Source organism: Misgurnus anguillicaudatus, chromosome 17 (genome assembly GCF_027580225.2).
Source record: "Misgurnus anguillicaudatus chromosome 17, ASM2758022v2, whole genome shotgun sequence".
Lineage (NCBI taxonomy): Eukaryota > Metazoa > Chordata > Actinopteri > Cypriniformes > Cobitidae > Misgurnus > Misgurnus anguillicaudatus.
In genome coordinates, this window is record NC_073353.2 from 18,366,094 (window position 1) to 18,387,937 (window position 21,844).

At 38.7% G+C, this 21,844-nt stretch overlaps 1 protein-coding gene across 1 annotated transcript in view; it reads left to right on the forward strand.

The window, feature by feature from the left end:
- The window catches only part of man1a2 (mannosidase, alpha, class 1A, member 2), a 111,725-nt gene that overhangs the window by 44,226 nt on the left and 45,655 nt on the right, over window positions 1-21,844 (forward strand). Inside the window, exon 4 of the mRNA XM_055214643.2 lies at window positions 3,705-3,801. Coding sequence (XP_055070618.1) covers window positions 3,705-3,801 — 97 coding nt within the window. The remainder of the gene's footprint in view (window positions 1-3,704; window positions 3,802-21,844) is intronic.

Consider the following 21,844-nt stretch of genomic DNA (forward strand, 5'->3'; position numbering starts at 1 on the left):
TAAGGGGCTCTGGATAATAATGAGCAATAATGAAACTGTATTGCATACAGATATGCTTTTTATTTTACTTGCCATCTTTTAAACCACATGCCTTCTTGTTTTCTTAAACGTTGCAGTCAGTGTTTCCCACAGATCTGAAATTTACTTGGTGGTGGTAGCCGGTCAAAAGGGCAATTATTACCCACTGACAAATAATGGTCTACTATACATGTGACGTAGAACTAATAATGTGTGACACAACACAATACTTTGATTTATTGAAAATTAATATTCATTTCACATTATATTTCATTAATCTAACCACCCCAAACTTTCTTTGCCATTAACAAAGCTGACACTGTTTGACCACGAAAACACTTACTGTTTTTGCACTGATATATGAAGCAATTAGACCCCTTTTATCAAACTCAATATAATACAATACTATGTATAGTATATTAATAGACAGTGCAGGTCTATAGATTATAAATGTGACTGATGTTATGACTGATGTTATAATGGTAATAATTACTATTAGATAGGCACTTTTACTGCTTCTGCTCTCTCTTTCTATTTCTCTCTTGCCGATTTAAAAAGCTTAATCCACTCATTATTTCAGATTTAAAAGTCTACTTGCTGTCCCGGTGACAGACTTAACATTGCTTTGCTCATTCAGTGCAATTGGCTTGACATTAGCATTGCTTTTTGCTACAATCTCTGTCCAAACTTAATATGGATATGGTTTTAGAAAAGACATGGTTTATTAATAATAAGATTATTAAAAAAATGTGAGAAAGCAAATGCAGCGCGTGGTCGTAACAAGAACCATCGCCATAGAAACCGGAGGCACGCTAAAACTGCACTCGAGCTTTAGCGCGGTAGCGCTCATGGCCGTTTTCCGATCGACTCGGGTTATAAACACAACATTAATCAGACTTGGGACCCAAAGTAATTAAACTAGGACCTAACCGGACCCGACAGACCACTTAAAATATAAACCCGGAACCATACGGGTCCCGCGTACTCAGTGAAGAAAGACCTCTGCTCAAGTTCAGAAACATGGAAGACACTGCGCTTGCGTCGCGTCGCACCCAGTTCATTGAGAAACAGCTGAGCACGCAAACGCACACTGATAGGGAGAGACACGACGTGCTTTCACCCAAAATGAAGCCAACGTGTTGATGGCTCAGAGCACGTTATAAAACGTATTCTTAAAATCCACATTTCTGTTTTAATAAATGCTTATAGTAAATCATAGCATATTGTCTAAAACATTCGGTAGCACATTTGCGACCCATTAAAAATTCGGGTCGCAACGGCAGTTCAAAAGGTCGCATATGCGACCATTTTGGTCGCAGTGTAGCTCCCTGATATAATATATAATTTGAAGTTATATTACATTTTATTTTTTTATTATATGTTATATTTTTTCTTAAGCCTGATTTATAGTTGTGCGTAAGGCTATCCGTATCCTGTGCGTAGCTCTGCATAGCCTGACGTGCACCTCGCAAAAATTTTAACAGTGCGTCAGTTCTACGCAGACCGCAAGCGCTGTGATTGGTCCACCAGAAGCCCTCCCGTCAGGTAAAAAAAACTGCGTCATAGGTATTTCCGTTTGCGACGGTAAAAACAAAGATGAGCCAAGTTGAGGAGTAATTTAACTCAAAGTGCAACAAAAGTCACTGTTTATTTACTTCCATCATTGCTGGTCTTCTCAAATCATACACAAAAAGTTGCTGTTTCTTCTTCGTTTGTGGGTTAACTTGCTAAGCTTCTTCTCTGACGGTCGGGCTGCTACTGTGGTTACACGCGTGGATACTGCCTACCAGCGGTTTGCGCGTGTGTTTGCACGTCGACGCGGAGGACGACGCAAAAGTATAAATGAAAACCGATGCGGAACCTACACTGTCGCGGCTACGCCATGGACCTATGCACGACTATAACGAGCCCTTAAACCGATGCACGTAATAAGCATCTGCTTAATGCATAAATGTAAATGAAATCTAAATTTAAACGAGTAGTCCATTTGCTTAAAAAAATCCAGATAATTTACTCACCACCATGTCATCCAAAATGTTGATGTCTTTCTTTGTTCAGTCAAGAAGAATTTGTTTTTTTTGAGGAAAACATTCCAGGATTTTTCTCATTTTAATGGACTTTAATGGACCCCAACACTTAACAGTTTTAATGCAGTTTAATATTGCAATTTCAAAGGACTCTAAATGATCTCAGATGGGGCATGGGGGTCTTATCTGGCGAAGCGTTTGTCGTTTTTGACACGAAGGATAAAAAATATGCACTTTTAAACCACAAATTCTCTTCTTCCTTCATCTGCGTGACGAGCCAGCGCGACCTCACGTAATTGCGTAATGACGTTGAAAGATAACGTGTTACATATACGAAACGCACATTTACGGAACATTTTAAACAATAAACTGATATTATTAAAATGACATACAACAACGTTGGAACGGTCCTCTTTCTCCACACTTGTAAACACTGGGGCGTAGTTTCGATACGTCATTCATGACCTCTTGACGTTACGTGAGGTGGCACTTGCGCGTCACAGGGCTGGAGGAAGATGAGAAGTTGTGGTTTAAAAGAGCATATTTTTTATTTTTCTTGCCAAAAATGACAATTGTTTTGCTAGATAAGACCCTTATGCCTTGTTTGAGATCGTTTAGAGTCCTTTTGAAACTCCGTTGAAACTGCAATTTTAAACTGCATTAAAACTGTTGGGGTCCATTAAAGTCCATTAAAATAAGAAAAATCCTGGAATGTTTTCCTCAAAAAACATAATTTCTTCTCGACTGAACAAAGAAAAGCATCAATATTTTGAATGACATGGTGAGTAAATTATCTGGATTTTTTTTAAGAAAATTGACTAATTCTTTAATGAGTAGTCCAAGAAGTCAGTCAGTTGATCCTTTGTATTATTGCATCCCATAATTGTTTTATAAATGAGTAAATTATTAGTAAATTATTATAATTATTAGTAAAAGAGACCCCATGTCCATTTTTAGATGCATCAGATGCATCCATGGTGCATTGGTATCTTACAATAGCATTATGCTCAGTCATTTTTTTTAATGCAACCCAAACCATTCCAATACAGAGCAACTGTCTATATAGGAACACACTCACTCGGTGGACTTGTTGTGAGTACATTTAGATATGGCAATATTTGAAGACATGTCTAAATGTGGAGTGGCTCGAAGCTGAATCTCTGCCAGTCCTTTAATGGAAGAGAGTAAGAGAGAGCTTGGAGAGAAGATGCCCAGAGCCACAGCTGAAACAAAGACACACATACAGATGCAGACACACACTGTGTCCATTCATCTTTCCCTAGTGGGGGAAAAAGAAAAACACACAGAGTGAGGATACATTGACAGGGCACTGCTGGTCGGTGACCTGAAAGGTAAATGACAGTACAGCAGACAGGGTCATGGCCGCATCTGGGATTCTGGATAAAAAAGGATCTTGGCTGCAAGTGCTTTATTTCTCGCATCAGAGGCATGCTATTAAGCTCCTGTCTGTTGTTATCAGAGCAAATTTTGTTTTCTTATCAAAACGGCTTTGTTTAAAGGTTTTAAGATGATTGTAATTCCATAGATTACTTTCTGCATTAGGTTTTTACTGCTGTCCTCCACATCAACTGTTAATGTCAACCAAAGCGTTTGATACTCATGGCCAAGGCTAACTTCATGTCGTTTTTCAACCTCTAGATGATGAAACATGCGTGGGACAGCTACAGGCAATACGGCTGGGGCCACAACGAGCTCAAACCCATCGCCAAGAAAGGACATTCCACCAATATCTTCGGTAAGTAAGAAGCACACATACATGTCAGGGTCTCATTTACATGGAAATGAGTGCTTGCGCTGAAATGATTCTGTTTTGGCAGTCTTCTGTGCTCTTGAATATTGGGACGTGCCCATGCACAGTTTGCCACGTTTAATCATTTCTTTGATGTTTGTGTGATGTTTGGCATTGCGGCTGAACGCCAGCAAACTGAATGTGTAATAGGGCTGGGTAAAAATATCGATTAATCAATGCATTGCAATTATTTGTTTCTCAATTCAATATCGATTCTTCAAATCCTATGAATCGATTCAGCCCCCCCCGGGCCAGTGGCAGCGCTGTGGGCAACACTCTAGTGAGAGCGTTCAGCGTTGTACAAGACGTGCTTTATCAAAACAGAAAGATCAAAGATGGCAAAGAGCAGCACTTCTTTCAAGCCTGCACCATCAACGTGATCAAACATTAGTAATACTACACACATTATTTAAAAATATACTCAGGTACTTAATTGCTTGTGTATTTACTTGTTATTGAATCGATCCCGAAGCAAGGCAATCAATATCGAATTGAGTCGAATCGAATTGAATCGAAGCCTCAAGAATCGAAATCGAATCGAATTGTGAAATTCCTAACAATACCCAGCCCTAATGTGTAAGTGATTTTTTTCTCAGATAAAGGTACACAAAGACATGCACACAAAATTGACAGTGTTTACTTCTTTCGATCTCTGATTCCAAAGCAGTTTGTCTGTTGATGTAACTATGCAGGAACTCAAAAGTACTTCATGGCTAACAATCATTTCTTCCCAAGGTAAAATTAACACACGGTCATTATATAATCAAGTGTCACCATACATTTGGGGTTTCCTCAAAAATATGTTTTTTTAAAAATGAAATGTTGTACAGTTAAAATATTCAACCATGCAGATCAACCATAATCAGTGCTTCATACAAACTAGCCAAGATTTTGGATGAGGCACAGGTTTAATTCATTCTCTCTCTGAGATCCCAGAAGAACAAAGGGACGAAAAGAGAGAGAGAGAGAGAGAGAGAGGGTGAATGAATAAGAGAGAATAAGAGACTGCATGCTGCAGTGCGGTGTGCTGAAGTGTCTTTCAGATTTCCCTTTTCATATTTAATAAGCCTCTACCTTGCACTCCATGTGGAATGAACAGTCATGTCTGCGTTGATGTGTGTGTGTGTATGTGTGTTTATAAAAGAGAAACTGTTGGGGAATGGAGATGGTGCTTCATAATTCTGATAAGCTTTCTCAGAGGCTTCTATCTCACATACAGTACCCTCTTAAAACTCGTCCTTCATCCCGACCAATTGTTGGCTGAACACTGTGTGCTTTGCTCTATCTTGGAGAATAGAGACAACAGACCCCAGTATTCAAACGCACTTGACAAACTATTGTGTGCATTGGGTGAATTGTGTTCATTGCTGGCTGAGCATAAACACGGGGGATTTTATATTCAACAGCTTATACTGTTATAGGTTTGGCAAATTCATCTTAAATTAACTTTAAGGGACACCTAATATGCCCATTTTCTCAGGTGTTCCTAGAACGTGTCTGTGAAGTTGCAGCCTAAAATAACCCATATATAATTTATTATAGCATGCCCCAATTTGGATAGGAGCAGAAACGTGCTGTTTTCATGTCTGTACCTTTAAATGCAAATTAGCTTCTGCTTCTTAATGCCTTAACAGAAGAGAAGCACTTTCAGTTAAAGTAAATCTGATTCCTGTGTATACAGTCTGAGCTAATAGTATCTCACTATTGAGAGATGGCAGACAGCATACAACTTTCTGAGGGCGGAAACGATGGTAATGCGGGACTGTTATTCAGTGGCTTTATCAGTGTGATGTCACAATAACAAGAGAATCAAAATGGCGTGTCTAATGAGACTTCTTTGGTTTAATGGGGATTCAATTCTTTGTAGGGTGGCAGGCTGTAAACACATTTATCTGGAAAAGTAGATTTTGCATAATAAGTGCCCTTTAAAGTTCAAGTGTGTTCTGCATCACTATAATCACAATTTTCCCAACTCTGGTTGAAAGAACAAGTAGCCTCATCCCAAATGTTGCCATTTTGGGATGTATAATATTATGAAGTGCTCAGCATAAATGTGTACACCCCTTTGAAAATTAAGATTTTTCTCCATTTGTTAGTAAATATGAGCCCAATATTGCTTCCTTTTTACAAAACAGTTTTATTAAACATTTATTTTTTATTAACAGGACACTTACCATGTTTAGGATACAAAATATAGCACATTTAAATCAAATGAGGTGATGCAAAAATGAGTACACCTAAGTGAATATGTTATCTCACTTTGCCCTTGGTCACCGGGCAATCATTTAAACAACCCATACTCACACATTTAAGGTCACTTTTTTTTTAAGAAGAAGAACAGGGTAAAAGTCATTCAGACCTCAGCCTCACAGAACACGTATGGGGAGTTCTGAAAAGACAAGCAGAATGCATTCTCCATCCAGCATTCAGGATCTGAAAGAGGACATTGTTCAAGAATGGAGAGTAAAAGATGTATGTTGGCAACTTATGAAAGCCATCAATAATGGAAGCCATACAAATAATTTTTGTAGGGAGTACTCGTTTTTGCATCACCTCATTTGATTTAAAATGAGGTATCCTAAAAATAGTAATTGACTTTCACTCTTTTGTATCCAATTTACTACCCTCTCATGTTGTTAGTGGCCAAAAATTGCCACTAAATTAAACGCTGTAAAAATGGATCAGATGAATATTTTTTTGCAATTTTTTTGCATAAATCTGTTAATCAACCTCAGTACTGATCAAAACTACCAAATGTTTACAAAATTCCATGATTTTAACTCTTTAATTGCCAAGTTCATAAGTGATGTAACTGATTTGAGGGAAAAAACACAAAATGACTGCTTTTCGGTATAAAAAGTTATTGTGGACTGGATTTTTTTTTACCATTTTCACAGTCTTGGGCATGCCAAAGATTAGTAAAACATTGGCTTTGATGCATTTTTTTGTGCAGGATCAGATTGTTGATGGTTTTTCCTTTTGCAAAGGGGTAAAATTTGTCATTTTTACTGTTGATTACCATGTGGCACCATTAACCCTTTAATAGGCCTGTGCAGAAAACACAGCTTAATTTCTGATGCTGCACAAAAACTAAAAATGTATCACAGCCAATGTTCTTACTAATCTTTTACATGTACAAGACTGTGAAAAAGGTCACTTTTTATATTAAAAATCTGTCATTTTGTGTGTTTTTTTCCCAAATCAGTGACACCACTTATAAACTTGGTAATTAAAGAGTAAAAATCATGGAATCTTTGTAAACATTTGGTAGTTTTGATCAATACTGAGGTTAATTAACAGATTTATGCAAAAAAATTTGGAAAAAAATCATCCGATACATTTTTACAGCAGTTTAATTTAGTGGCCATTTTTGGCCACTAACAACACGAAAGGATAGTAAATTTGCCCACGGTATGTTGTTCAGTTTTTAAAAAAATTAAAAGCATTTTCTTAAAATTTATCAGCAAAAATCATTCCATTTGCTGAAACACAGAGAAAGTTGTGGCCAACTTAAGACAAAAAAGGCAAATAATGGCCCCAACAACACATAAGGGTTAATAAACCTGTTTTGTAAAAATGCATTATCTCATATTTACTAAAAATGAATAAAAATCTTAATTTTGAAAGGGGGTGTGCTTATTTATGCCGAGCACTGTATGCAGCATTTTATTAGAGCTACAGTTTTGAACTGAATCAACCTACAAAAAGCTAACTTAAAGCATATTTGTCTCTGCATGTTTAGCCGGGTTTGAAAAAGTACATTTTAACATTAAACAACTTATATCTTTCACCTTTAAACCAATGCAATCTTTTTATTTTTCTTCCTTGTGTAAAATGAATGGTGCTGCCAAATGCTTATTGACATAAATACCTGAATAAAGCTGAAGTTATGAGTTTACAGTTTCAGGTTAATTGATGTTAGTTTGATCTGAATCCTTAAATCAAGAGAGATGAAAGAGCTTTTGCATTATGAAATGAAAGCTTGATTTGTTTATGTTGGCTAGCTTGAACCAGACATGCCTAAACTATTTATAGAGGCATTATTAATGGCCTAGCTCATGTTGCTGACAGTTTGGTAATGTCACATTCTGTTGGCTGTTGGGCTGTACTCGCCCACACCAGATCTATAAGGTTTGCTGTTGTTTATCAGATGGTTGGTTAACTGGTTGTTCGTAATCGCTCAAGTTGTAAAATTGACTAGTGAACCAGTCTTTTTTTCTTTTGTTTGTCTTATAATTATTTTAATCCTAGAAATGTTGTTAAAGGTGCCATAGAATAAAAAACTGTATTTACCTAGGCATAGATGAATAATAAACGCTCTGTACATGGTAATGACGTATCGTGAGCCTCAAATGCATTTGTTTGTGTAAACATCGTGCATGGAAAAGACAGCTGGAAAACAGGCCAATCTCAACATAACACCGGCTGTGATGTCACAGTCGAGATGTACACCCCCACCATTAAATTGCACATTAAATTAAGTACAATGATGTTAAAATGTTAATGTGAGCTACTGACATGAGCCGCAGAGCAATCAGAGCAGGGCTCAACATTATTATTCATGACCCTTCCAAATAGGGCAAAAATAGACCATTTTTAATTCAAAGGACAAATCCTAGGGTTGTGTGAACCATTTTCCAAAAATGGTTCTGGATTTTGCACTTACCATACTTTCTATGTAAATATCAAAGAACAATTTAACATATTATTTCAATGCATTCTTTGGCACCTTTAATGTTTTTGTGAGAGTGGCATTTTACAACTTAAGTTAGTATGCTGCATGTTAAACATGACCTCTACTATTCATAACAAATAATACAAATAATTCGATTTTCAGAGGGATAGCAATTTTAACATTTTTATTAACACAATAAAAAAGTAATTCATGATTGATTGAGAAATATTTATGGCCGGTAAATCTTTAAGATTTCATGTGCTGTGGGCAAGTGTGACTCATTTCTGACCTCTTGACTAACCGACTGATGTATTTGTTAAGCAGACACTGATCAAACATGGCGATACCACACACATGGCTGCACTGCCCGACTACCTCACTGTTGCGGTGGGACAGGGATTTGCTCCTATTGATCTTGCAGTTGACCTCAATTGACTTTTTTCTTTAAAAATATCTGACCCATGTAAGACCAAGCCTGGAAGGGGCAGACCGTTGATTAGTAAGCAGTTTGATGTGTAAACGGACACCCTGTTTACTAGGAGAGTGCCCGAGCCGACCACAGAGTCGGATCACGTAATCCGCCCGCCACCACTATGCATGCAATGATGCAATACTAGAATGACCATGTCAACACGTGCACATTCACCACCACAACTTTTCTTTTTGATGCTGTACGATAAACGATTATGATATGATTTCAGTTTGAACTGAGTTTCTGAGGCTCTCTGCACCTTTTAATATGTAGCAACTTATGTGCAGTAGAGCTTTTACATTGGGGGGGATCTAAAAGTGTGGCATTGGGCCCATTATTAAAGTTATTAGGTCTAAGGCATAAATTGAGATGATTCTCTTTTTTCTAAGCATCTTGGCATTTTCATGTTTCGCTTCTTTGCGCAGCTGAATTAAATCATTAGGCTTTACCTCTGCATGAACCCTTCACACATTGTACATTGTCAGTCTTATACTGATGTGTGAGGAGAGAGAAAGCCAAATTTAGGTTTTGGCTCGGGCACAGACCCGCATCCCTGCAGCTGGATATGGCCCATCGTGTTCCACGTTGCACCGTCGTGTTGTTGCCATGGCAACGGCAGGGCTAGCTGAGGTCAGAAATGGGTCTACTGACTGATAATAGGCAGAGCATCCAGACAGTAGAGTCTTTAATCAGCCCTGTTGTTAATCAATACAAACCAGCCTGCAGCTTATCTGCTAAGGATCCTCTGCATGTCTGCCGCTCGGGCCAATGTCAATAATAGGTCATTTTTGGCCTTCATATCTGTTTCCAGAAACAAGCACCGCGTGTTATAAAACCAGAGCTAATCTGATCACCTATAGGCAGGACCAGACAGAGTCAGGAGATATTTTTTGCTTTTTTTGTGGATTTTTGTTTTTTAAATTGGCAGAAAGATTTTAAATATTAAAAAAAGGTCTTTATTTAAGCTGTAATATTACAAAATTGCATCTAAAATTGTGACACTTTTAAGGCTTAGCACAAAATGATATATAGTTGACTCAAGCAGCTGTGATATGCTGGCGGCCACGGGTGTAGGATTCGTAGTGTTGCCTGATCCCATTGTGAAAAACCCTCTTTAGACCTACCGTTTAATGTTTTAGCAATTCATGTGACACTTTGGGAAACTTATAAAGGGAGGATGTGCAGGTTACTGTTAGCGATTTCTGATTTATTTCTGAAAGATGATGTGAACTTTTTTTATGGCCTATTTTGTTTGTTTTCATCTGGCAACACGGGGTGACCAGCACCTAAACAGTAATCAAGTGGCACATCTTTCAGCGTAGGCAGGTTATTGCTGACGTAATACTACATTGGGTAAGACACACGCAATAATCATCATGATTATGTATGTAAGAAACGCTTTCAACACTAAAAATATGTTGAAAATAACACTCATACGGGTATGCCAAATGTAAAAATTGGGCATGATTACGTCCATGTTATTTAATTCAGTTTAGGAGTTAGCATTTAACAAAGTCATGCTGAAAACATTCAATAGAGAGCACTAAACAAAGTTTTTGTTTATATAGTCTAATATTGCTTATTATAACAATGAATATAATGCTATAGGCATTGTTGCATTAAAATGAATTATCCACCAAATTATCCAGTCAACAGTAAAGTATTAAGAAATTGTGATCTTATAAATATAATATAATAATGTCCACCCCCAAAACATATAGACTGAGTCTGTATCCAAAGTGCAAAATAGCAAAAAGGTTATACACAAGATTTCAGGTAAAAATAAAATATACTTTATTGTACTAAAACTACATTTAAATAAATATTTTGTAAAAGTTTTATGCACTACACATATACTAATAAAAGGTATAGTTTTACTTAAGTAGTACTTCAATGCACCTGAAAAAGTATGCAATAGCAGTAATACTTAAACAGATTTCTAGTGTATTGAAATAAATGGTGTACAGTTAAGTACAATTAGATATTCTTAAGATTATTGTAAGATGTACTAAAGACAAATTTTTAGTATATTAACTACAAAATTAGTGCACAAAATAGTACATTTATTAAGTGTACTTAAAGTGTGTATTAGTGCACTTTTTTCTCCTAGGATAACATTTGTTAACTGTTAACACCCACCATACAGTAGGACCATGTGTGTGCTTGTCAATGACCAGCGATGAAATCGGCAAAATTCTGCTGAAATCTGCGGGCGGGGATTCTGTTTGGTCCTATAGGAAAGCCTGATTGGGAGTGCTGAGCTAAAGCATCTGGTTGCTGTACTATTGTATGCTAGTAATTCCTGGATGCTCCATTGTTATTGTTGGGCTGCAAAACTGACCATAACTTTTAAGTAATGAGATCTCTTGCCAGTAAAACATGATGTACTATTTTATTACATGGCAGACACCTTTATCCAATCCATTTTAGTGCATTCAATGGGATACATTTTTTCCATCAGAATGTGTGTATGTGTTCAGTCAAAAAGCAAATATTTTTTAGAAATACATTTTTTGAGAAGCAAATAATTTCTATATATTTTGCAGCAATGAATTTTGCAAAATGATGTTGTATCATCTACACTCCCATTAGTAGTGTTGCTATTGTGGCAGTGCTTTGTTATTTGCATACCATTAAAGTTTTCTCAAGTTTGTTGAATCCCTGGACACAGCAACAACGCAAGAAAACGGCTACTTCTATTACATCGTCATTGTGAACAGAGCTTAACTGTGCACAGGCCATCAAGTCGAGTTCAGACAAAATACAGCTCAAATTCAGGATCCAGATGCTTGAGCCCGGGAGCAGAGAATAGGGAGTGAATGAGAAAGCAGGAAAACAGCTGTTTAAGGAAATCGTGTCAAGAAAATCGATTTAAATGAGAGAAAGTTTCCTCATTCTGCCTGCGGTTTTGACTTCTCCGTTCGTTTTCTGTATTTATGACCTCATTTGCTTAATTCCCATCAGCCACCAGCCTCGCCAAAATCTGCAATTATATATGCATCTCAGTGCTGCCCATGAAATTGTGTTCCCTAGGTGGTTAATATTTTCTTAATGATGCGTGTGATTTTCTGTTTGACTGCGGAGAACATGGGCAAGTATACACAGCTTCACAGCATGTCAGTTTAATGCGCACGTGTGTGTGTGTGTGTGTGTGTGTGTGTGTGTGTGTTTGAGCTGGTGCTTCATCAGTGCATGAGCCCACTGTGTTGTTAATGTTGTAATGAGTGGTGGGGCTGAGCCATGGGTCATATTGTCTTCTCCGTGGTGACTTCAGAAACAGCTGCAGAGGGGTGGACGCTGTTGGGTTCAGGCAGGTACCAACCACAGCTCCCTTCTCCTGCAATGCAGAGACAAAAGAGCTTGACACTGGAGTTCAGGAGTTTTTTAATTGTGTAGATGTATTCTGCATGTGTCTAATGTGATTCATCTTAAGCTTGTGTTAAACAGAGAGGTTTTCAAAGTATTATGCTGCGTTCACACCAGCTGCGGTAGAGGCGTCAAGCGCGAGTGATTTCAATGTTAAGTCAATGTGAAGACAGGTTGACGCGCATCTGAAGGTCTCGCGACGTGAATGATGCGTTTAGCGTGGCACGGTAGCCGCGATTCCGCCTGGTGCAAATTGGGCGTTGCTGCGGCAAACGCACGACTTCAAAAATGTGAACTTTGGCGGAAAAACACACCGTGCTAACCAATCAGGAGCTTGCTCTAGTAGTGACGTGATTACAGGAAGCGAGCGGAGGCGCAGAAGCCATAACGCGAATTTCCGCGTGAATGTCTCGATGACTAGAATTTCAAGAGCGAATAAAGCAAGTAAACTCAAAATGTTCAAGCGGCAAACTAGACGCGGCAAATGCAAATTTGGCGCCATAAATGCGGCTGGTGTGAACCCATGGTTAGACTGTAAAATGATTCATACTCTCCATTGTAGTTATAAGCAGTTTACTAAGTTTTAGCAGGCAGTTTGACTTGCTGTGTAAAGAATAAAGGGAGACTTAAGTGAATCAATCTGTATGTATCATCCATCTATTTGCATTTTATTCCAAGGTCATTCGTTGTAAATATTCAGTTGTGTGCAACAAGCACAAATCAGTCTACTAGTATAGTGCATTGTGGGGTTTTCTTCTCTTGTGTTTTCAAACCATTTACATAAAAAGTATATTACATTTCAGTTAATGATGCGTTCGCCTCTAAATGTCCAGCTTAATTTCGATTTCAAAGGGCTTTTTAAAAGCCTATATTATCGTCGTCGGCTTTCATTGAAACAACATCATTTCAGAGAACAATGCAAATGTGATTACAGATATGGATTTTTGGATATAGATATGAATTGAGTGTCCTTAAAGGAACAGTATGTAATAAATTTATATCAATTAATCATAAAATGGCCCTGATGTGTCACTAGACATTAAGAAAACATTTTCATTTCAAATACTTATATCACTGACAAAAGTAGTCTGGCCAGGATATTGTCATTTAAAAAGTGGAGTTGCAGCCCCCAACTGATGTTTATGTTTTCATTTTGTGTATTGGCCACCGGTTGTGTAATTGCAGTACCAGTTTTAGCCACAAGTTTTGTGATTGCAATACCAATTTTGGCCACAATCCTACATACTGTTCCTTTAAAAGGGATTTTTATTTGTCTGTTTTTGTACTGTAGATGGTGCCTTCTGGATGTTTTACCTTTTATGCTTAAACACTGGGACTAAACTGCTAGAAATAAAGCAAACCGATACTTACGTGATTAAGTATGTCTGAAGTATAGTTGTGCAGGTTAGGCTTGCCGTATGAAGGCCACATTAGTCAGTAAAGCAGAATAAGCTGCAAATTGCATTCAGGTCCACTTCCCACTATACCAGTTTGCCAATACACCGTTCCCTGCAGTCGGCAAACGCATCCAATAAGTCAGGCCGTGCCAGCTCTGGCATCTGAGCGTGTGTTGATGGATTCTTTCAGAACAGAACTTACAGTGCGTAAATTAATATGCGCAAAATGGAGCCTATAAGTGTCTTACACGAGGCATAGTCTCATATATAATTCTGTAAATATGCATATGTGTGTCATCATACTGTGTGTGTGTGTGTAGCCTAAACATTCATCATATCTGCTTTCAAAGCTGCATTTTCCTGAAGACCATTGCTGTCTTCTACAAGATTCATGGTTTAGTCTAAAGCATTTTGGGCAGGCATGCAGAAGACCGCCCACGGCAAAGATCTAAAGCGATTTATTTATTGTACTCTGCCTAGTGGTATGAGGTATACTTTGAGTTAAGCTGAGTTTGCAGTGTGAACACGTTACTTTCGAATTTTTTGCCTTCTCGTAAAAGATTTTTTTGCTAGTTTTGGAAGGCCCAATGTGATGTCTTCACAGATGGTGAATTATTTGCCTTTGCAGTGAATCAGCTTCTGAAGTTATGACAGTGTCAAACGTTTCAGTTGTAGTCGTGCTGTGTGACTTCTCTTATAACTGCCACGTAATGAGAAAGCAATTAAATCATGCGGTTGACAATGTGTGTGAGAGAGACTTTCAGAATGTTAACGTGTCTTCGTGACATGCAGTATAAATAGCTTATTTATAAGCTTGTTCCTTTATCTTATGCAGGGCTCGCAAAATCACTAGCCTGACGTCCCGGGGCTATTGTTCCTTCTAGTCGGGCTACCATAATGTATCTCTGCCCTGCATGCTTTTGCATTCTCTTACAGATTTGGTTGGGTAATTATGTTGTTTCGCCTGCTTGCTTGTATACAATTTGTGCATCGGGTATTGAAATTGCGTTTAAATGCGCGCTCACTTTTTAGTTTCACCTTTCATTCGTGATTGCTCAAACTGTACAGGGAGCGTGCATTACTGATTTGTCATTGATGCTCTGGATCTGTTGTGCACACATTCCTCCAACATCCTCTTGTCAGTCATTACTATCCTCCTATAGGAAGTGAACTCTCCCACAGCAAGCTTAAACGTGATGTAGATTGGATAACAGTTTTGGCTCAGTCTGTTGCTGCTTTTACTGATGGTACTGTATAGAAAATCCCATTGTGTATCGTCATAAACAACTGGTGTCGTATCCGGATTTTAAAGAGCTGCCACGAATGCCATAACACCTCTGACTCATTCCAGCTCAATTCCCGCTGCTTTTCCTAGGGTTCTGTGGGGATTAAACTTTTAATAGGTGGGAACATGCCAAGCGCAGGTGGGAAATCATGGCGATTTGGTTCCGCCCGGCCCGCCAGGAATGCACGTAAGCCTTTGACATGCTGTCTGAGACCTAGAAACAAAACAACTTTTGAGAATGGAGAGAGCAAAGGAAGATTGAGAGAGGGGAAAAGTGGAAACGAAAGGCACGGCGTACCTATCCCGTCATTGCCGCGCCATCCGGAGAAATGGCATTACCCATACGTCTCTGCATTAAAAGGGTGCATGACTCTGTGTGTGTGTGTGTGTCTGAGAGATCACTTGTTTCTCTCAGCATCACAGCTACAGCAATTCATCAAAGTGCTGCGGCTCAGTAAATATTCATCAGCCACTTACAGTGATTGACAGCAAGCGCAGCACACACCAAACACCAAATTACAAGCAGAGCAGAGATGTAAGAACATAGGAGGATGCAGTGATGGAAATAAGCTGTTGATGTCTATGCAGATATTCATTAGGGGATCATAAGAGACAGACAGACACCCGCGTGCCCTTGAGAGCTGAACTTGTGTGATGTGAATGCTGATGTTTTATTAGGATGTGGGAACCTGTAGTTGGAGCGTGATTGTGCACTTACTCTATATAACAGATTTACACAGAGTTTTAAGGTTAGTGTTACTTGCCCAATAAACTTTAGAATACTTAAATTAACAACTAGACTCACTAATGCATGAGGTCAGACATCCAAAAATAGACCTGAAACCTCTTGAGGATTTTCAGTGGAGTTTTCCCACCTCCGACCTTAATTGGTATGCAGCACTAGCAGATTCAGCTGAACGGCTCTTATTTTTTGGCATATTTTAGCTGAATTCAAAATGTAATTGCTCACCGTGAGCTGTGAAGCATTTATTAACTGGATTTCGATTGTTATGCATATTAATGCCAATTTTATTTCTTTGTTGGCACAGTCATTTAAGGTTATGCCTGATGCTAATTTCAACTTTTTATTTAAAGAGCACCAATTATCTGATTCACAATTTAATATTTCCTTTGGAGTGTAAGGGTGTATTAGTACATGTTAACAATATGCAAAAGGTACATACCCTAAAGTAAACAATGACGTGAGTTTTACTCTAACGTAAATCTCTTTTCTTGGACTACAACAAATACACGGATTGTAGGCAACAGTTTAATTCCTGGGATTGGTGATGATGTAGACAAGACTGACATTATAATTACATCGTTATTCCTCCCGCTTGGACTTACAGCCTGTAAGATAACTTCTGCAGCGTCACATTTTCAGACTAATCACAACTAATTAGAGATCGACCGATACTCATTTTTTTAAAACCGATGCCGATAACAAATATTTGGATGCTTATGTGCCCGATAACCGATATGCTGAACCGATCTTTATTTATTGTTATACTTCTGTTTTTTACATAATAATTACTACAACACTACTGAACTGAACAAACCCTTATAATAATAATCATCATCATCACAATCACTCCCTCTTTGCATACAAAGTCATAAATAAAGGGGACTTAAAGAGTGAAGAATAATATTAATTTAATGAATAATGTAGAAACTATATTCCCAATACATGGACTATTCCAAACACCCCTATCATTTCATCAGAAATGGACTGATCCAAAGTTCGCGCTGCGGTTTTCAGGTAATGGAGCCAGAGAGAGAGAAAAGTATAGCGGAGTTGACTGCTTGTTATACATAGTTTATAGAGTAAAACAGGTGGATTAAGTGCCTTTTTTGGGATATAATATCGTCGTTTTGACCAGCAACCTGTAGCCTTCAGCAGTCCAACAAGTAGTTAGCAAAGAGATTTTACAAATAATATCACTGACTAGAATACTACATTCAGGAAAGTAACAAACAAAACGGCTTATATATCATTGAATTTCTTAACTGGTAATGTTATTTGATGTCAGAATAATTAATATTTTGTTGTTATAGCTTATGAAATGGCTGTTGACAGCGCTGTTTATCTATGCATTTACTCCCGCATTAACTGTATCAAACTGGGACCGCTTGTGGAGGTAATAAATAATTAATTCATATCCACAGACATTTATTTAGATATTTTAGCAAAATAATGTTTATCTGGTAAATGTTAATATAACTTAGGGTAAATCTTGTTAAAAGTGGTAGATATGCTTTAGCCTTCAACCCCGGTAAGTGATCAGCAATACGAACGTGATTTTACGATGCTACTGATAAGCATAAATAACAGAAAAACGAATTTAATTTAGCGTTTTTAATTCCACAAAGCATTAATTCATGGCTGTTTTATTCATGCAAAGCTACGTCGTATTGGGACCGGATTTTTTGGATCAGCCAGCGTGATTGTGAGTTCGTCTCTATTCTTGGACAAGCTGCATACATTGATATTAAAAGCAATTTATTTAACATAACATACATTAATGCACAAATAAGCTGTGTTATAAATGCCTCATATGCAAAGTAAGTATACTCAAAGTCCTTTTAATAAAGTCGCGTCACTCCGCCGTATTTGCTGTGCACGCTGCTGCTGCTGTGAGCTCCTCTCCTCAGATGCATCCAGCGCGCAATTCTCAATTCTCTTGTTTATCGGTCAATCCAATATTACAAAACCGATATCCGATCATCGGAAAATGCTCAAATATCGGGGAAAATATCGGAAAACTGATATATCGGTCGATCTCGACAACTAATGCTACGTACAAACCAAACGCAGGGCATCGCGTTACTCACTCTAGATTACTCGTGGGATTTAACTTTGTGTCATGCAAATTTTTTGCTCGAGTTGAATAGTTTCAACTTGGACAAAGACGCGTTTGAGGCGAATAGCCACCCATATTGCATCATTCGCATCGCCCCACGCGAGGATGCGTCTGATCGCGTCTTTGCATTGACTTTGTATGTAATCTACTCGTGCAAATTTTTTAACTCGCACCTGGTGTGAACCCACAGTTACAGAGTAGCTGGCCAATCATGGACAGTTTTGTACAAAATCTGTGCGTTTCAGGAAGACAGGAAAATCGGGTTCTACAAAAATGTATGGTTCGTGGAAAAAATTTATTTTGAACTATAAACCACGCAAACACATTGTATTATACCAAATACACAAAATAACATTGTTTTTTTTAGCAATGAAATGGGTGCACTTTAAAAAGCGAATGCCATTTTCAGCTAGCCTGACTAAGTCAGACTTTGTACTTCCGCTAAATTTCATTACGCTTCTGTACTAAGTCTAAGATATCTCCCATTCTAACCGTTTTCCTCCGGCCTCAAAACGGCCATCCAGTCAACGAACAGAGGGCTGGCTGAGAGCCGTGACGTAGACGCTAAGCGCCGAATGTAAGATTGTAGTTTCTATTCGCTCTCTTGTGGAGAACCGACACTTGCCAACTTAAGCCCAAACAAGAAGAGTGTTTGTTAAACATTTGAATGGAGATGATGTTGTTGCCCTACTCCCGACAGGTTTTGGGAAAAGTTTATCAACTATTACCGGTCGTCAGCAAGAAACTGTGTGCAGCACAGCTTGGCGTGCACAATGATCGAGAAATCGGGAGTTCACAGTTAATGGTGGAGGACGCGTTGTTAAACATTCTTTGGTGACGTTCCTGATTAACCACAAAATAAGGTAGGAAGATTTAATTTACATATGGTTAGGGCTGTCTGGTGGAAGAGTTTGAGAGGAGAGAGGGGCGTTCCTCCACTTATACGTGAGTGGAAAGACACCGTAAGGATAGTGTTCAACTAGCTCTGGCCTGATTTAACGTTACTTTACATAATCTGCCAAAGTCGTTCACAGCCATGTTCACTCCGGTATTCTGCCCGATGGCTTTGTTTTCACATTATACGTGTGTTTTACACCAGTAATTCGATGTGGCTGAGCCGGCGCATAACGCTCATCATAACCAAACTTTATGTGATTGGCTTACTTTTACACCAATGATTTTAAACTTCAGACAAGCCCCTTCCACGAGGAGGAAAACGATTGTCAATTATGCCCAGCCAGACTCTGTCTATGAAGCGTAGCAAAATAGCAGAGGATGGTATTACCAGGCTAATTTTCAGCTACATTTAAGCAAATCGGGTCTAACAGCGTTACCTGTTCACATCCCAAGTCTGGGATTGGGAAATACACGGTTAGAAGAATTTGTCCCAAGTGGTCACTGGGGCAGTACCCTTTAGAAAGGTACTACAGTGTTTAGGTACATGCTGTATGTACATTTGGTACCTATGTTTACCTTGAGGTACTAATATGAACACTAGGTGCAAAGGTGTACTTTTTAAAAGGGTACTGCCTCAGTGACAGCTGGGACCGTTTTTTAACCTTTCTCTGACAGTGTACAGAGCAAACACTTTGGAAAGCTAGCAGACGAGATCTTTGTTTTCAATAAACCAGTGACATTCTCATCCCCTTCAAATTCGCAGTACACCCGCAAGTGCACTTAAACTCTCCAGTGTTGTTCTCTTAATATTTACAGAATCTTGCTGCTTTAACCCTCCACACACTCGAAGATCCACAGAGCCTCTAGTTTCATTTGCAGCACCCACATCTCCAGTCACACTCCAGTAGGTTTGCGGTTTGACTGCTTATATTATCAAAGTATAGCTGCCCAAGGCTTCTAGCAAATGTACAGGTCCCCAAAGAACACACTGCCTATGAATATACGACAGCTGGGGTGTTAACTCAAATGGGCCGGTGGGGTGATCACTTCTGACAGTATGGAGGTTTACTGTATCTGGACAGAATTTATAGCATGAATCTTGTTCTGCTTCAGACACTTCTATGCATGCTTCTCACATTTCTCTTGGGAAATGCAGAAATAAGTTTGTGACCTTAAATGTTCATCTAATATCCTGAGCGTTAACGGCACTCAAGCTTGAAATTAATGTTGGATTTTCATTTTCGAGAGAATCGGCAAAGTTAAGTTTCTGGTGGAAAAGGCAAGATGTCCATCCTGAAAATGTATGCAATACCTAACACGTGTGGTGCAGTGAGATGAAGAACCCAGAGCACTGGTTGACCCTGCAACAAATTTAGACCTTTCATTTATTCTGTATTATATCAGACGGATGTAAACAGCCTATCACAGTGGCTATCTTTACTGGCTGAATGATTGACTGTTATTTAGAATTCAGCATTTTGCTTTTGGCCTCATGAGTCATTTATGGAAATTGCACCTCCTTTTTATGTGCAAGGTCTCTATGCAGTTTATGGAGAACAAATTGGCCATCATAAAGAATTCCTTTAGCGAGATGCTGCATACAAAATAAAGCCACAAGGCAATTAGGCGTCATGGTTTTTAGTTTCAAAGATGCTTAGGTTACATTTGAAGCTATTTGGTATGTGGACTTTAATTGGTCTTTCTGTACTGTATGTCTGGTCTCGCGTAAGAATCCTAGTTATTTTTGTACCGATGTAATTGCTTTCAAGCATAAGCACAGGTAAATAAATCTTTATAGTTCAATAATGTAATAGAATCCAGTATGTCACTACCATGCTGTTGGTTGGAAAGTATTGGCGCACCTTTCCTCAGCAAGCCACACGATTTGATGTCAAATTTAAGGTGTAAAGTCAGTGTCAAAAATGGTTAATTCAAATCTTTAACCCTAAATATAAGTACTAGTAAAGTCTTGTTTGCTAGTGGTTGGATCACTGCTGATTTTTAATCATCAGATACCTTGCTTGCCTAATGATGTAATCTCCACATGTGATTCATAACTTTTACTTGATTAATGATTATAGGCGTGTGTACTATACACTCACCTTAAGGATTATTAGGAACACCTGTTCAATTTCTCATTAATACAATAATCACATCAACCAATCACATGGCAGTTGCTTCATTTTGGGGTGTGCTCCTGGTCAAGACAATCTCCTGAACTCCAAACTGAATGTCAGAATGGGAAAGAAATGTGATTTAAGCAATTTTGAGCGTGGCATGGTTGTTGGTGCCAGACGAGCTGGTCTGAGTATTTCACAATCTGCTCAGTTAATGGGATTTTCACACACGACCATTTCTAGAGTTTACAAAGAATGGTGTGAAAAGGGAAAAACATCCAGTACGCGGCAGTCCTGTGGGCGAAAATGCCTTGTTGATGCTAGAGGTCAGAGGAGAATGGGCCGACTGATTCAAGCTGATAGAAGAGCAACTTTGACTAAAATAACCACTCGTTACAACTGAGGTATGCAGCAAAGCATTTGTGAAGCCACAACACGCACAACCTTGAGGCGGATGGGCTACAACAGCAAAAGACCCCACCGGGTACCACTCATCTCCAATACAAATTGGAAAAAGAGGCTACAATTTGCACAAGCTCACCAAAATTGGACAGTTGAAAACTGGAAAAATGTTGACTGGTCTGATGATTCTCGATTTTTGCTGAGACAATCAGATGGTAGAGTCAGAATTTGGATCCATCATGCCTTGTTACCACTATGCAGGCTGGTGATGGTGGTGGTGTAATGGTGTGGGGGATGTTTTCTTGGCACACTTTAGGCCCCTTAGTGCCAATTGGGCATCGTTTAAATGCCACAGCCTACCTAAGCATTGTTTCTGACCATGTCCATTCCTTTATGAGCACCATATACTTATCCTCTGATGTCTAGTTCCTGCAGGATAATGCACCATGTCACAAAGCTCGAATCATTATAAGATTATTTACACTGAATTTGTGCTAGAGCCGCTTTCTTGGCGGCC